Source organism: Camelina sativa, chromosome 17 (assembly GCF_030686135.1).
Source record: "Camelina sativa cultivar CO46 ecotype springtype chromosome 17, ASM3068613v1".
Classification (NCBI taxonomy): Eukaryota; Viridiplantae; Streptophyta; class Magnoliopsida; order Brassicales; family Brassicaceae; genus Camelina; species Camelina sativa.
In genome coordinates this window covers 7,747,852-7,763,157 of record NC_141896.1, presented here as the reverse complement: position 1 = coordinate 7,763,157, position 15,306 = coordinate 7,747,852, and the positions used below count along the sequence as shown (strand labels likewise).

At 39.2% G+C, this 15,306-nt stretch overlaps 3 protein-coding genes across 4 annotated transcripts; 2 read left to right on the top strand and 1 right to left on the bottom strand.

Moving 5' to 3' along the window:
• Window positions 1-67: 67 nt before the first annotated feature.
• On the bottom strand, window positions 68-2,842 carry LOC104756132 (uncharacterized). The gene is made up of 5 exons (XM_010478660.3): window positions 1,896-2,842; window positions 1,190-1,291; window positions 782-880; window positions 562-696; window positions 68-453 (listed from the first exon to the last, which is right to left on the bottom strand). Exons 1-5 carry the CDS (start codon window positions 2,463-2,465, stop codon window positions 319-321), a joined length of 1,041 nt encoding a protein of 346 aa, XP_010476962.1. The 5' UTR covers window positions 2,466-2,842; the 3' UTR covers window positions 68-318.
• Window positions 2,843-3,438: 596 nt separating this feature from the next.
• Window positions 3,439-5,003, top strand: LOC104774911 (polyadenylation and cleavage factor homolog 4-like). Of its 2 annotated transcripts, XM_087494183.1 has the most exons (4): window positions 3,439-3,796; window positions 3,902-4,260; window positions 4,386-4,459; window positions 4,555-5,003. In XM_087494183.1, the coding sequence occupies exons 2-3, from the start codon at window positions 3,907-3,909 to the stop codon at window positions 4,395-4,397; spliced, it is 366 nt and encodes a 121-aa protein (XP_087350309.1). In that variant the 5' UTR covers window positions 3,439-3,796; window positions 3,902-3,906; the 3' UTR covers window positions 4,398-4,459; window positions 4,555-5,003. The 2 variants fall into 2 exon arrangements, with proteins under 2 accessions (XP_087350309.1, XP_087350310.1); XM_087494184.1 differs by lacking the exon at window positions 3,439-3,796 and having other exon boundaries at window positions 3,803-4,260.
• Window positions 5,004-5,311: 308 nt separating this feature from the next.
• LOC104756131 (Threonyl-tRNA synthetase) lies at window positions 5,312-13,589 on the top strand. Its single transcript, XM_087494182.1, has 8 exons — window positions 5,312-5,442; window positions 5,543-5,697; window positions 7,284-7,360; window positions 8,304-8,321; window positions 12,514-12,546; window positions 12,628-12,714; window positions 12,814-13,368; window positions 13,482-13,589. Exons 1-8 carry the CDS (start codon window positions 5,312-5,314, stop codon window positions 13,587-13,589), a joined length of 1,164 nt encoding a protein of 387 aa, XP_087350308.1.
• Window positions 13,590-15,306: the final 1,717 nt, after the last annotated feature.

Sequence of the window (15,306 nt, the reverse complement as noted above, 5' to 3'; positions counted from 1 at the left end):
TAGTTGCCGGCGTTATATATTAAATTACTCTCTACCAGAGTCTTAAATCTACCAAGGCTACAGAACATAGTTTCAAACTCTTGTTCTTCTTACAAGTGTTGTAAAAGTAGTATTTCAATCACATAGTCATAAATAGACTCAACAAAATAATAAGATTTAGAAACACAGTAAAAGCATAATTGTGATGATTGCTAAATCCAAAAACAAAACAAATATGAATACAGCATCAGATGATTCAGATCTATACAGGGAGATAGCTTAAATGAAAGATCTTGAGGTATCATAAACCAGACAAGAGATACAACTCTCTCTTAACTCTTATGACTTGAAGTATGCTGTCTTCTTACAGACAGGACAAGCATTCTTCCTCAATAGCCATTGTTTCACGCAATGGACATGAAAATTGTGTTCACAGTTCAATTTTCCAACCTCATCCTCTCTCTCATACTCATCCTGTAATCATCAAACAACGAGGAATCGCGCAATATGAAACTCATGATCCCACAGTAATAATCTGACTAAAGTTTTGAGAAGCCATTGACCTCTAAATCATGACTTTACCTGACAGATGCTGCATTTTCTGTCAGCAAGAGTATGTGATATGGAAGGTTTGATTTTCCCAAGACAACGATGTATCTCGCTTTCTTTAAGTCCAGTATTCACATAACCAATCCTATCACCAAGCTCAAGAAGTTGCTGCGTAGACCAAAGCAAACACTGTCGATAAAGTTGAGAAGATGAAATTGTAAACTCTTGTCTCATGAGATTTTGAAAAACATACCTCGTATGACATGTTATCAACATCGAGCCTCAATTCGTGGTAGTGATCACGCAAATCTGATATTCTTCCCATGACAAAACCATTCTGGAGCATCATCATCTGTCAGTGAAAAGCAGGATTAATTTAACATGACTACACTGGCTGCATGGTTTTATAATATAACTAGCTATTAGCCATCCAAAACAGTTTACAGCACCATATAAAATATGTAGCCGAAGAGAAAGAATTACAGTACTCGTCTTCCACTCTATAATTGTTGTCTTAGTTAATAGGAAGCCAAGTAACAAGTCAAACCTTAAAACAGTGTTGAGTGTGATCAGTTTTACAAGTCAGGGGTAGTCTATAACATTTACCAGAGATATAAGAAAGTTCGAAAGATGAGCAAACTGTTCGGCAAGAACATTCTACCTCGGTAAGATCATCAGGGTAAGAGCGTTGAAGTTGGCTACGACATCTACTTGATAACAGTGTTGGTTCAGCGCGTGATGATGTCAGAAGAACAGAAGAACCCTGCAAACATTCGTAGCACCCCATTATCATTGTTCAAACATACACAAAAGAGTCCTAATTTTCAAAGTCCTCTGAAACTGAATAAACAAAAAAATTCAGACAAAACATAATCCCAAGAACTTCCCTTACAAATTGAACCCATCCATAACCTTAAACAATGCTAAGATTCCATCATCTAACCAAACAAGACAAAAGCATGCTAATATTCCATTCTCTAACCAAACCAGAGTTCTTCTCAATTTTGATTTGTTTATTTCCTATCAAACCCAGAGGACCACACACACACATCAAACAAAGTATATTCTATATATTATCCCTCACATATGAAATAAAAACTAATAATTGAGTATCTCTACTACTAAAGTAGACCCCTTGTGATTGTCTAAAGAGAATCCAAAACCAGAAAAACACAAATTTAATAGAGCAACCAATAAGGCCCAACAATATCATAGAGCTAACTACAACCACTATAGCTTCAACCACTCCAAACAGTTTAAAGTTTAAACTATACAATTAGCTCAAAGTCAAATCCCAATAACACTCCTAAATTATAATAATACTCAAACAGAACATTGGTAAAATTAGATGAATTTACCAAATTTACCTCAGTAGTGTGGTTAAAAAAGTTGTTATCCACATCAATTTTGCGACGAGACGACGGAAGATGCCTTCTCCGAGGAGGGTCGACGGATCGATCAACAACAGCATCCGTCGAGAACCCTAATCCAGGTCCGCACCAAACATCAGGAACCGAGACGCAACCACCATCAACGACGTCTCTAGCCTCGCTTAAAATCCTAATCGAACCATCTTCGTAGATGTTCTTCTTACTCTTCTTCTTATGCTTCTTCTTGTCTTTTCTAACTCTGGCATCCCAATCCGCGGAGGAGCGAATCACGGAAGGTACAGAAACTTGCTGAGCGGCAGTGCATCCCATCCCTCGAAACGATGCCGTTTGGTACGGTTTCTTCTTGGTGGCTTCGTTGGAGGATGAAGCCGGGAGGAGAAAGAAGGAAGACATTGCGGAGTTACAGAAGCTATTAGGCTGAGAAATCGGAAGAACGACATGGCTCAGCGGCGGATCATCTTCGGCGGCGTCCAGGTGACGGAGACGGATTGTTTGGTTCCTAGCTCGTCGGAGTCTGATGTGCTCGCCGATTGTTGTCGAAGACATTCTCAGAGAAGAGAGAGAGAAAGAGACTACAGTGCGCGGGGAAGAAGGATGAGAGAGAGTGAGTTCAAGCTCATGATGATGATGATGATGATGATACAGTTTTTGTATAATGATTATATTTTTTCCTATATTTTATATATTTAATGATTTATTTGTGAATATTTTTATTTGTTTTTTCATGCAACCGTTTAATATAATTCCAAAACAAAATCAGCTCATGCATATCTCGTGATTATTATAATATATATGGCGTGTTATCAGAAAATTTCAAATATGAAATGTATATAATAAAGGTGACAATACTACTAACAAATTAGCAATAATGATGTTGAATAGAGGATTTATATGTTGTTTAATTTGAGAATTTCGATTCGTATGGGTTTTGTTTTCTTATCCCATTTTTTTATAAAAGTGATGCTCGCTTGTAAAAAAAGGAAAGGTCTCATCTCAATGTCACTCTTTTTCCTTTTTGTCAGATCTAATTTCGCTATTTACACCACCACTTTGAAAGTTGCATCCAATTTGACACTGGTTCTATCAATAGGCTTAATGGTCCCTTTGAGAGCCCAACTTGAAACTGGTCTAGCTTCTACATAATAATAGGCCTAATGATATACCTTGGATATTATTAGGGGGATATGGTTTAGAACAAAATTAATAAAACAAGAGAATGTCAAATTTAACAAAAGAAATTAATCTGCTATATTTTAATCTGCATTAAAACCTACAATTAAATTGGAAATAAACTAAAAGAATACTAGATTTAGATATTTCCCTATTCATAACTGTTAGATATGTTTTAAATATTTTATCTACAAATGTTGAAAAAGTTTTAATTCAAAAGAAAATGAAAAAAGAATGCAACAAAAATAGATACTACTAATTAATTAAAAGAAAATCACGCCAAAAAAGAAGAAAAATCTAGTCAAAAATTTTAATTTGCATTTAAAGCTGAAATTCAATTACTACTAGTAATAAACTAAAACAAAAGGAAAAACAAATACTAAGGCCATTATTAACGGCAGAACACCTTTGGTGTTCTTAAGCAAAAAAATAATAAAAATAAGCAAAATTGGACTGAGATCAATTTTTTTGATCTTAAATAAGAACAGATTTAACCCCAGTTCTTCGTCTACATGGCATTACGGGATTGGTTGGGAATTTTTTGCAATCGGGATAATTTTCATTTCTCTTCTTCTTCCAAAACTCAACTAGGTTTTCTTCGAGAAAGAGAGAAAACGGCGAAATTGATCTTTGCATAGCTTTTCCGACAAATCAGAGAAGAAGACTAATTCGCGACTTCGAGCATGAGGCCAAACATTGTTGCCGAGGTGGTTCCCGTGTTTAATTTTCGTTCTGCCTGCTTGTTCTCCTTGATCTTAATTAGAAATTTATGCTGTCACTAATTATTACTCTTCACTATTGAATTTTGGAAGGGGGAATGGAATCAGAGAAACTCCTCAATCCAAGGCTTCTTTCGATTAATAGCAGTACCACCACCAACAACACCACTGGTCACAAAGCGATGTCCGTTGAGTTGCCGCAGAAACCGCCGCCGCCGCCGTATTTGCTTGACCGGTTCAAGGCTCTGCTTAATCAGCGTGAGGATGAGTTCGGTGGTGGTGAGGAGGTTTTGCCTCCGGTTATGGATGAGATTGTTCAGCTTTATGAGGTTGTTATGGGAGAGCTTACTTTCAATTCCAAGCCTATTATTACTGATCTCACTATTATCGCTGGTGAACAACGGGAAGACGGTGAAGGAATCGCTAATGCCATTTGCACTCGAATCCTTGAGGTTTGTTTTTTCTGCCATTGATGCTTCACTGTAGGTTTTTTGATTGTGGAATTAGAGAAGAGTGTTTAGTCTGTGGTTTAGTGAATAGGGGCTACTTCTAAATTACTTTGTTGGTTTATATGCAGGTTCCAGTTTAGCAAAAGTTGCCTTCTCTGTATCTATTAGACAGCATCGTTATTTCTCATCTCGTCTACCAGAGGTGAGCAGGCTACAAGGAGATGTTTGCTTAATTGAATTTGTATATGGATGAAGCATGGTCATAAAGATGTTTTGGTTCTTTGTCTGCTGCTTTAGGTCTTCTGTCTAGCATACAAGCAAGCACATCCGAGTTTACATCCTTCAATGCGTCATTTGTTTGGGACTTGGTCAAGTGTTTTTCCACCGCCTGTACTACGCAAGATTGAGGTGTAATTGCAACTTTCTTCTGCAACAAACCTAATGGCCCTGCAGCAGATGGTTTTCCCAAGAGGTTCAGTGATGGAGCTATTCCTTCTAATCAAGCCCTTAAATATGGAATGGGTCGACCTACTGGCAGAGATCGTAGCAGAGCTGGTGAATATTTGCGATCATCTAACCCAGCATTAAGAAGTGTAAGGGCAAGACCTAGAGTAGGAAACACAAGTGATTTTCCTTTAGATGATCGGATTTATGTATGAGATAAAATCAGATTCTTGAAGCTTTATGTATGAAATATATTTTTTGTTTCATAAAAATTTCCTAATATATTTATTCTAAGAACACCATATTAGTTCCCCCATTTTTTTTACCTATGATCTTAACAACAGATCTTAGATTATTTTCACTATATATTTAATCTAAGAACACAAAAAAAAGTTCTCCCATTAAGGATGCCCTAATAGAGAAGGAAATTACTCCTAATAACAAAAAGGAAACGGGAGGTTACAATAAAGCTTGACCCCCAAGTTTATTATATTTGTCTTATTGTGTGTTGTAGCTCTGTACAACACCTCTGCTCTCTCAGCCTCTCAACGTCATCTTCTTCGATTTCTTCTTCTACTTTCTTACAGTAATTCTCTGCTCCTCTCTATCAATGGCGAATAGCCTTCCTCCCAAGGATGAGGCTTATCTCTCATCAGTCATCTCCAAGCGTATCAGGCTCTTTCAGCAAATCCAAGCCGATCACCTCGAGAAGCTTCAATCTCTCCCACACGATCCGATCAAGTAAATACGTTTCTTTCAGAATACACTAGGGTGCAGCAAGTATATTGGTTTTGCAATTTCTTGATTCCTGGTTTTAATTTGTGTGACTGCAAATAAATAGGATTACTCTTCTCCCAAACGGTATAGTGAAAGAAGGAAAGAGATGGGAGACCACTCCAATGGACATTGCAGGGCAGATTTCTAGGGTTTTGGCAAAATCTGCCCTCGTTTCTTCGGTTAATCGTGTCCTGTGGGACATGAATAGACCCCTGGAAGGTGATTTGACAGCGACCAAGGCCGTGATACTTTCTGGCATTCTAGTGCTCACATTCTCGGCCAGTCTCTCGAGCAGGAGTATGGGTGCAAGCTTTGCCTCGGTCCCTGCGAAACCAGACATGAGGTAAGACCAAGTCATTGTTTGTTATGTTTTTTTTTTCCTCTGTTTCTTTTGCTCGGAATCCATATTGTTTGGTTATTGTTATTTCATCTGTAATGTGAGGCTATCTCTGATGTTAGTAGCGGCTTGTTATAAATTGCAGGGTTTCTATTACGATGCTTTCTACTATGGCAATCTGGGCTTAAACGACAGTTACTTTCCAAACATCGAAGCAGGTGTTGCAAAAGCTGTTCGGGAAGGACAACCATTTGAAAGGATTGAAGTGACCAAGGATCAGGCGCTTGAGATGTTCTCTGATAATAACTTTAAGGTGGGTTTTTAAGACAAATGATATATACAAAAATCATTCAGCTTTTGAATAGGACTCATCATGCTTCTACTGTTAATTATTTTATAGGTTGAAATCATCAACTCTGACTTGGCTCATGAAGACAACATTACAGTCTACAGATGTGGCCCCTTGGTTGATTTGTGTCCTGGACCACATATACCAAATACTTCCTTTGTGAAAGCTTTCAAGTGTTTGAACGTAAGCATGATCCAACTCTATCCATCTCTAGAAACTACAACGTTACATATTTTCTAGTTTGTTTTCTTATGCTTACCCAACTTTACCATTTTTTTCTATTTATCTCAGGCGTCATCCGCTTACTGGAGAGGTAACAAAGACCGCGAAAGCTTGCAGAGAGTTTATGGGATATCTTATCCGGATAATAAGCAACTCAAGGTACGTACTACTAGCTTTACTTGTTGAAAAATATTTTAAAGATCTCTTCCTCATGATTTCTCTTTATCTTTGCAGGAATATCTTAAGTTTATAGAAGAAGCAAAGAAACATGACCACAGACTATTGGGGGAACAGCAGAAACTTTTCTCTTGTCACCCATTCAGTCCTGGGAGTTGGTTCTTTCTCCAACATGGCCACAGAGTATATAAGAAGTTGACGGCATTCATTGAGAAAGAATATTGGAAAAGGGGTTACGAAGAGGTCATTACACCAAATTTATTCAACATGGAGCTCTGGGACACTTCCGGACATGCTGCAAAATACAAGAAAAATATGTTTACCTTGAAGGTAAGAGTGCATGCAAAGCTCAAAATCTTCTTGATGACTCTATTACTTTAGTAACTAGCTTCCAAGATGCCATTTGTAGCTCTATTACTTGAGTAATTAGCTTCGAAGATGCCATTTGATGCAAATGATGATTTGTTTCTTTTTGTTTTCCCTTGCGCAGATTGACGAACAAGAATTTGGGATCAAACCTATGAACTGCCCTGGTCACTGCGTGTTGTTCGAACTAAAACCTTGGACATACAAAGGTTGGGGATCTGTTCCTTTAGTGCAGTGTGATTGATCTCATTAAAAATAGATCTATGGAGATTAAATGGGTTTTTTTTGCCTTTATAAATCTTACTCATTTATCTTTGCTGACACCATATTTTTGTTTTACCGTATGGAATGTAGAATTACCCATTAGAATGGCCGAGTTTGGAGTGTTACATCGAAATGAGGAAAGTGGAGCACTTAGTGGAATGACTCGTGTTACAGTTATTGCCAAAAAAATTGACTGGTTTATAATATAAAGAAAACATAAAAAAATGATATCATGGTGTAGTTAAACTGTTTTAGGATCAAACATTAGTGGGCCTATTTGTATTTGCCATATATCACCACTTCTAATAGTTTATTTGTCAGTTCGTTTTATACCCGTTTGCGTGTTACATGTAAGAATGATAAGAAGGATGATTCTTATTGATATATGAACATGAGTATTTATACAAGAAGAGTATAGCCTAGGGTATTCGTTTAAGAATAAATACAAGAGATTCTACTTTACATAAGTCAGTGATTGATATCCAATCATCACTAATGTGATTGATATAGTCATCAATATGATTGATTCTCTACACGCCCCCTCAAGATGGAGGGGCATCGCGTAACTCCAATCTTGTTGAGGAAAAGAATAAATGAAGCCCTTGATAGTGGTTTCGTTAAAACGTCAGCCAGCTGATCTTTAGTAGTGACGTGAACAACCCGAAGTGCACCAGACTGAACCTGTTGGCGAACAAAGTGATAGTCCACAGCAATGTGTTTCATTCGCGAATGAAACACAGGGTTTGCACAGAGATATGTTGCGCCAATGTTGTCGCAGTAGATCGTTGGCGTAGAAGGTAACCGTATCCCAAGCTCCTGAAGTAACGAACAAATCCACCGAACCTCAGCGGACGTATTGGCAACAGACCGATACTCGGCTTCCGTGGAGGAACGTGTCACTCCTTTTTGCTTCTTCGAAGTCCATGACACGGGTGTTTGACCAAGGTACGTGATGTAACCATTTGTGGAGACGTAGTCCACCGAGTCACCGGCCCAGTCTGCATCCGAATATGCGTGTAACGAGAAGGAGTTGTTGCGTTTAAGAAAGATACCGTGTGTGGTGGTTCCCTTGAGATAACGAAGTAAGCGTTTTGCAGCTTGCCAATGAAGATCCGTAGGAGAATGCATGTATTGGGAGAGACGATTGACGACGAAGGAAATGTCAGGTCGAGTGAATGAGAGATATTGAAAACTACCAATGACCTTGCGGTATTCTGTCGGATCGTGAAGTGGTGTACCAGACGTGATGGTGAGCTTCGGTGAAGTGGCCATCGGTGTTAGAACTGGTTTTGCGTCAAGCATATTAGTGCGGGCCAGAAGATCAAGAATATAACGACGTTGGTTGAGATGCAGACCCGAAGGGACCCGGACAGCTTCAACACCGAGGAAGTAATGTAATTCTTCATGGTCTTTGACGGAGAATCTAGTTGCTAACCCGTTCAGTGTTGTAGTAATAAGCTTAGGATCATTGCCGGTAACCAAAATATCATCAACGTAGACAAGCATGTAGACCACCGAGGAACCATGACGCAAAATAAAAAGAGAGGTATCAGCAATCGAATTAACAAAACCAACCGTAAGCAGGTAATTGCGAAGCTCCATATACCACGCCCTTGGTGCTTGTTTGAGACCATAGATCGCCTTCCGAAGTTTACATACATAATGTGGTTTGTCAGCATCTTCAAAACCAGGTGGTTGAGACATATATACCTCCTCATGAAGAGTTCCCTGAAGAAACGCATTGTTGACATCTAGTTGACGAATAGGCCATCCACATTCAACCGCAACATCAAGAACAATGCGTATGGTGGTAGTCTTGATAACAGGGTTGAATGTCTCTTCATAGTCAAGACCTTGTTGTTGATTATATCCTTTCGCAACAAGCCGAGCTTTATAGCGGCTGACCGTTCCATCGGGTTTATATTTTTTGGTGAAAACCCAACGACAACCAACGATAGAGACATTAGGAGGCAGTGGTGGGACGAGATCCCAAGTGTGTTCCCGGAGTTGAGCGTTGATTTCCTGAGTGACAGCACCCCGCCAGCGGTCATCAGCAAGAGCTTGTTTTGCGGTTCGTGGTTCAAAGTCGGGTGAGGATGAGATCGTGGAAGTGAGAACATATTTCTTGTTAGGTTTGGCTATCCCACGCTTTGCTCGAGTTGTCATTGGATGAAGATTATCCGGTAATGGAAGAGGAAGTGGTAGTGGCGGCTGCGAGTTGGCGGAGGAAGTGGAATCAGATGAAGCAACAGCGGAACCAGTGGAGGATGAGGCGGTTTGGTTATTTTCAGGGGTGAGTGTTTGGGTCGTCTTTGAGGAGGAGGAATTGTTTTGCGGGATTAAAGGATCATTGTGGGGAGAATCGATTTGGTCAAGTATTGGTGATGGATCACGGACCGGAGAATTTGTGGGAAGTGGATTTAAGTGAGGTGAGTTTTGCTGGGCCGTGGGTCTCGGCCCATTTTCAGTAGGAGCAGTGGGCTCAGATGGAAAATTAGAAGAAGTGGAGGAAGAGTTGGAGGAGCGAGAGCGTACCTGAGGGGAAGTCGACGGCAAGGAGTTTGGCGGAGAGGACGAGTCCTGGTGAAGATCCAAGCCCGAGGGAACTGTCGGTGCAGGAGTCGGCAAAACCAAGGAGTGAATGGGAGTTATATGAGGCATGTTCGACGGTTCGTGCGACGGTGGAGATGAAGAAGCCGATGGTACAGACTCCGCAAAGGGGAAGCAATCCTCAACAAATGTCACATGACGTGAAACATATATTCTGCCGGAAGAAAGATGTAGACAATGATACGCACTCTGCATCGTCGAGTAACCAAGAAAAACGCAAGGGAGAGATCGACTTGCAAGTTTGTGACTGGCATAAGGACGAAGCCAAGGATAGCAGCGACACCCGAAGACCCGTAGTTTCTCGTAATTAGGACTGGCACCAAACAGTTTGAAATAAGGAGAACTCATTTTCAGAACCGGGGTAGGTTGACGGTTAATAAGATAAACCGCAGTGGCAAAAGCATAGGTCCAATAGGTAAGCGAGACAGCGGCGGCAGACATGAGAGTAAGACCCGTCTCGACAATGTGACGATGCTTCCGCTCAGATATTCCATTATGTTCCGGAGTATGCGGAGGAGTGGTCAAGTGTGAGATGCCATGGCCAGCAAGAAATTCCCTTAAGGCAAGGAATTCACCTCCATTGTCTGAATAAAGTGTCCCAATACGGCTTTGAAATTTATTTTCGACTAAGGATGTGAAAGCAATGAATGTGGGTTTCACATGAGATTTGAGTTTGAGAGGATAAAGCCATGTATATCTGGTGAAGTGATTAACAATAACAAGGTAGTATTTAAAATTGTCACTTGAGAGAATGGGGGAACTCCACACATCAGTGAAGAGATATTCGAGAGGTCTAGTGGAAATAATAGTTGAATTGGAAAAAGGAAGTTTATGTGTTTTATTGAGCAAGCATTCATGACAGCTTGTAGACTTAGAAGAACAAGAAGAAACAGAAAGTGAAAATTGGGAAATAACGTTATTCAAAACTGAAACAGAAGGGTGTCCCAAACGAGAGTGCCATGAGGAGAGCGGTGCCTTAGAAGACGAGATCGCAGACATTGCAACAGCAGCTTGAGAAGCACTCATTGGCCACTCATATAACTCATTCCTGGTTTTGCCTTGGAGCAACAGGACCCCCGTGCTGAGATCCTTCACCTGGAAGAAAGCAGGGAAAAATGTAACCGAAACTTGATTAGCATTACACAATCGATAGACTGAAATCAAGTTTTTGCTTATGTTGGGAACACATAACACTTTATGAATTTCTAAAGCACGACGTGTAGAAGGAAGGAAAGTGGAACCCGTGTGAGTAATAGGAATACCGGTACCGTCCGCAATCACCACATCATCACCACCGTGGTAAGGTTGGTGTTGAGCCAAGTTCTGGAGATCCGAAGTGATATGGTGAGTTGCACCACTGTCAAGAATCCAGTTGTTGGCATTGTACGGAGCCCCCATCGCAAGATTCGCGCGTGGTTGCCATGGTGTGAATGGACTGGAAGACATTTGCGGGACAGCGGCCTGGAACTGGGGGCAACGGCGAGCACTATGAGCCTGTGTACCACATATCTGACAACGACCAAGGTATGGACGAGAGCCACGAGGATTGTGATTCGATGCCGTGAGGGAAGCCGAACATGGAGACTGAGAGGAGGATGTCCAGTTGTTGTTGTTGTTACGGGAGCGCGATTGATTGCGGTGACCAGTGGGGGATTGACGCTGAACGGCATTCGCCGTGACAGAAAGATGCGAGAGGGAGCCAGAGATCGCAGCAAGGAGCTTCGACTCATGGTTAATGAGCCGCTCATGGAGGTAGGAGATAGCAAGGAGCTGTATAATTATTGTATTTCAATGGAGGTAGAATGATAAGAAGGATGATTCTTATCGACCACCGGTTTGTACTCCTCTGGAAGACCATCGAGGATCAGCTCTACTTGATCCTCAAGTTCTTCAGGCTTGCCAAGAATAGCCAGCTGATCAAAGCGAGTTACAAAGCCTTGAAGGTAAACTTCAATGGTTTTGTCACCTTTTGTCCAGTTACGGATCTGTGTCTTCAACTGGCAGATGTGACCTCGACTAGGATTAGCATATGTCGAAGCCAAGGTGGTCCAGATCTCGTGAGCAGTAGTGGCGCGAGCAACTACAGTTTGTTGGACAAGAGATGGCTCCAAGGAGAGCACTGAAAATCAATTGATCCTGTCGCAGCCAGATCTGGTAGGCAGGATTGTCGGAGACGGTATCATCAACGGTGAGCATGGCAGCAGGGGCAACGGTAGTGCCATCAAGATGACCAGAGAGGCCATACCCATCAAGAAGGGCCCGAACTTGAAGACTCCACATCAGATAGTTTGTGGGAGTAAGCTTTGATACATTACTCATGTTGATGTTATGAAAAGTATGAGAACTCGTGACAATGGTGTCGGAGACAGTAGCCGCAGAGAGGTTAGGAGAAGAACTCATGATGAGTTAGTGAGAAGAGAAAAAAAAAAATTTTTTTTTTTTTTTTTGTGTATGGATCTAAGCTCGTGATACCATGTAAGAATGATAAGAAGGATGATTCTTATTGATATATGAACATGAGTATTTATACAAGAAGAGTATAGCCTAGGGTATTCGTTTAAGAATAAATACAAGAGATTCTACTTTACATAAGTCAGTGATTGATATCCAATCATCACTAATGTGATTGATATAGTCATCAAGATGATTGATTCTCTACATTACATACTTGTTACTTTATATAACATCGGGTATAATTCTTTAATTTCAGGATGATGCACACATATTCTGTAGAGCGGATCAGGTTTGTGATACATTTGTTTCTTATTGGAGCTCATTTATCCTCCCAGCTTCTTGTTTAAAAATATTATTGTCTTGTTTTCAGGTTGAGGAAGAAGTGAAAGGTGTGTTGGATTTCGTTGACTATGTTTACAAAATATTTGGGTTTACCTATGAGCTAAAGCTTTCAACGGTAGGACGACATTTGCAGTTTTTTTTTTTCAGACTTTTTGTGATATATGATCATGTATCTCATTTGTTTGCATGCTATTTTCAATTTCAGAGGCCAGAGAAGAAAGAGAATTACATTGGAACATTGGAAGAATGGGATATGGCTGAAAAGGATCTTAAAAAAGCGCTAGATGATTTTGGAAAGCCATGGGTGATAAACAAAGGAGACGGTGCATTTTATGGCCCAAAGATAGACATAACAGTGTCTGATGCAATGAAAAGGAAATTCCAGTGTGCTACTTTACAGCTTGATTTTCAACTTCCGGAACGCTTCAAACTGAAATACAAAACGAAAGTAAAGCAGGACAAACCTGTGAGACCTGTGATGATACATAGAGCGGTGTTGGGATCTGTTGAGCGTATGTTCGCCATATTGTTGGAGCATTACAAAGGAAAATGGCCCTTCTGGCTTAGCCCGCGCCAGGCCATAGTTTGCTCTTTGTCAGAGAATTATAGTTCCTATGCAAAAGAGGTACAAAAACAGATTCATGACGCTGGGTACTATGTGGATATTGACGAAAGTGACAGAAGCATTTCTAAGAAGGTGGCAGAGGCTCGGGCTGCACCATACAACTACATACTGGTCGTAGGTCAAAAAGAGGCTACAACCGGACAGGTTAGAGAGGGTCACACCTTTGTCTCGTGGTTCCGATGTCTCTTTGACCACCGAGCTTCTCTCATACATTGTTTGATCTTTTTGTTTTGTTTGGGTATATGAAACATTTTCAGGTGACTGTTCGGCTCAGAGAAGACCCTGCAGGCCGTAAAGACTTACCAGAGATGAGCATCGACAGTTTACTGGATGAATTCAAGTACAAGACAGTCAACTATCTCTAATCTCTGAGATCCCGTCCGTGTTTAGGGTTTAAACATTAATTTTTCTGTTGATATGAATGTATTTATTTTGTATTGGTCCTTTTTTTTGAACCAAAGATATATTTTGGAAATAAAATAAGGTGATAAACTATAGTTTGACCTTTTAACAAGATAAAATATAGACTTTTGGGGACAAAGTTTAAGTCTTTCGTAAGTAATTTTGCTTGTTAATTTAGTGGGTGTCTTTATTAATCTTATTCAAATTTGAGTAATTCAACATCTTTATACAAATGACCAACGTTTCGTATAATTATCTTCCATAATAAAAATATATTATAGTATGTTCGTTTCGTCATCTTTGCACCCTCGCTGTTCTAAATCTGCATTTCGGATTTTGACAAAAATTGTTTGCGTTTTGTTTTGTCGGATTATTAATTTGCAGATTGAACTTCACGTCTCTAGGCAAAACCAATGGCAAGTAATAATGGTTTTCTCCCTACATTGCCAAAAATCTCAGCAACTTAATTACCCGATCGATATTCAAGATGTTAAGTCGAAAAGGTTCTTATGTAAAAGAAGATTCTTATATTATATCTTAGATGTTGCAAATCTTGAATAGTCAATACTTTGATCTCATGTAAAACTCGTTTGAATAAGATTTAATATAACTACACAGATAACTTAACGCATACCAACATTCGGAGTATATTCTACTATTATCATTTAGTCCACCTTGTAGGTTTTGGCGGGGTACTGGTCGTGGCATATGATGGAAATTTGTTTCGACATGTTTAGAGGGAGAGAAAAATTAAACTTTGTAGTATTGTTTTTTATTTTTTATTTTATCGTGTGTCCTGATTGTTTTCCTGACAGACGTTCCTTGATTTATAGCCAAACAACCTTAAGCTAGCAAAGAGCAAGACTCTCGACGCGGGTGTTGTGTTTTAGCGATATTGAAACCATGATTTTGGAGAATTTTATGGTATTTTGGAAATTTGGAATTTTGATAGATTTTAGGAAAGTTGATATGGTTTAGGGCAAAATTCTTTCAAATCTCACCTAAAACCATGAGATTTGGATTTCTGTATTTTTAACTAAATAAATCCTCTCAAATCCTGCAAAAACTTATTAAAATTCAAATCCACCAACTGTTTTGAATAACAGTGGATTTTAAAGTAGATTATTAAATTATCAGTTCAATAACAATGGATTTCAGGAGACTTTTTTAAATTCATGATTGAATAATATAAAATTTATAAATTTTATACAAATCACTTGAAATGTCAAGCTGAATACACCCCTAAAAATATTGCACGTAGTAGTTTGATGTTCGGTTCTCTTTTTTTGTGTTTCTTTTTGTCTTTTACACTTTCTAAAACAAAAATACGCGGTGTTTACTGTTTAAATACGTAGTCAATTAATGACAGTTTTAATTTTGTTGAGTGTATTCTCTACAAAAAAAATATTTGTTGAGTGTCAAAAGGAAGAAAGAATAGTAAATAATGTACATGCCTTTTTGGGGAAAGTTTAGGTAGTAAGTCAATTAATCCAAAACGAAAGAGATATTTTATTGCATTAGCTTAGCTTTATTTCAAATTTAATTGAGTTTGAAAGAATTGAAGTTTTCAGTGTTATTTGTTTTATATGTATACTCTATGAATTCTTTTAAATTCATGTGTTATTGGATTGAATATTTTTAATCATGTTATTAAATTATTTTGAATTCTTATGTTATTCA

Bases quoted from the DNA above. Each gene is read 5' to 3' on its own strand.
- LOC104756131 (XM_087494182.1), top strand. From the start codon at position 5,312: ATGGCGAATAGCCTTCCTCCCAAGGATGAGGCTTATCTCTCATCAGTC. The intron at 5,698-7,283 runs GTGATTTGACAG...TATGGAATGTAG, and splicing joins CATGAATAGACCCCTGGAAG to AATTACCCATTAGAATGGCC. The intron at 13,369-13,481 runs GTTAGAGAGGGT...AAACATTTTCAG, and splicing joins AAGAGGCTACAACCGGACAG to GTGACTGTTCGGCTCAGAGA.
- LOC104756132 (XM_010478660.3), bottom strand. From the start codon at position 2,465: ATGTCTTCGACAACAATCGGCGAGCACATCAGACTCCGACGAGCTAGG. The intron at 1,292-1,895 runs GTAAATTTGGTA...GAATGTTTGCAG, and splicing joins TTTTTAACCACACTACTGAG to GGTTCTTCTGTTCTTCTGAC. The intron at 454-561 runs GTAAAGTCATGA...TGATGATTACAG, and splicing joins GAAAATGCAGCATCTGTCAG to GATGAGTATGAGAGAGAGGA.
- LOC104774911 (XM_087494183.1), top strand. From the start codon at position 3,907: ATGGAATCAGAGAAACTCCTCAATCCAAGGCTTCTTTCGATTAATAGC.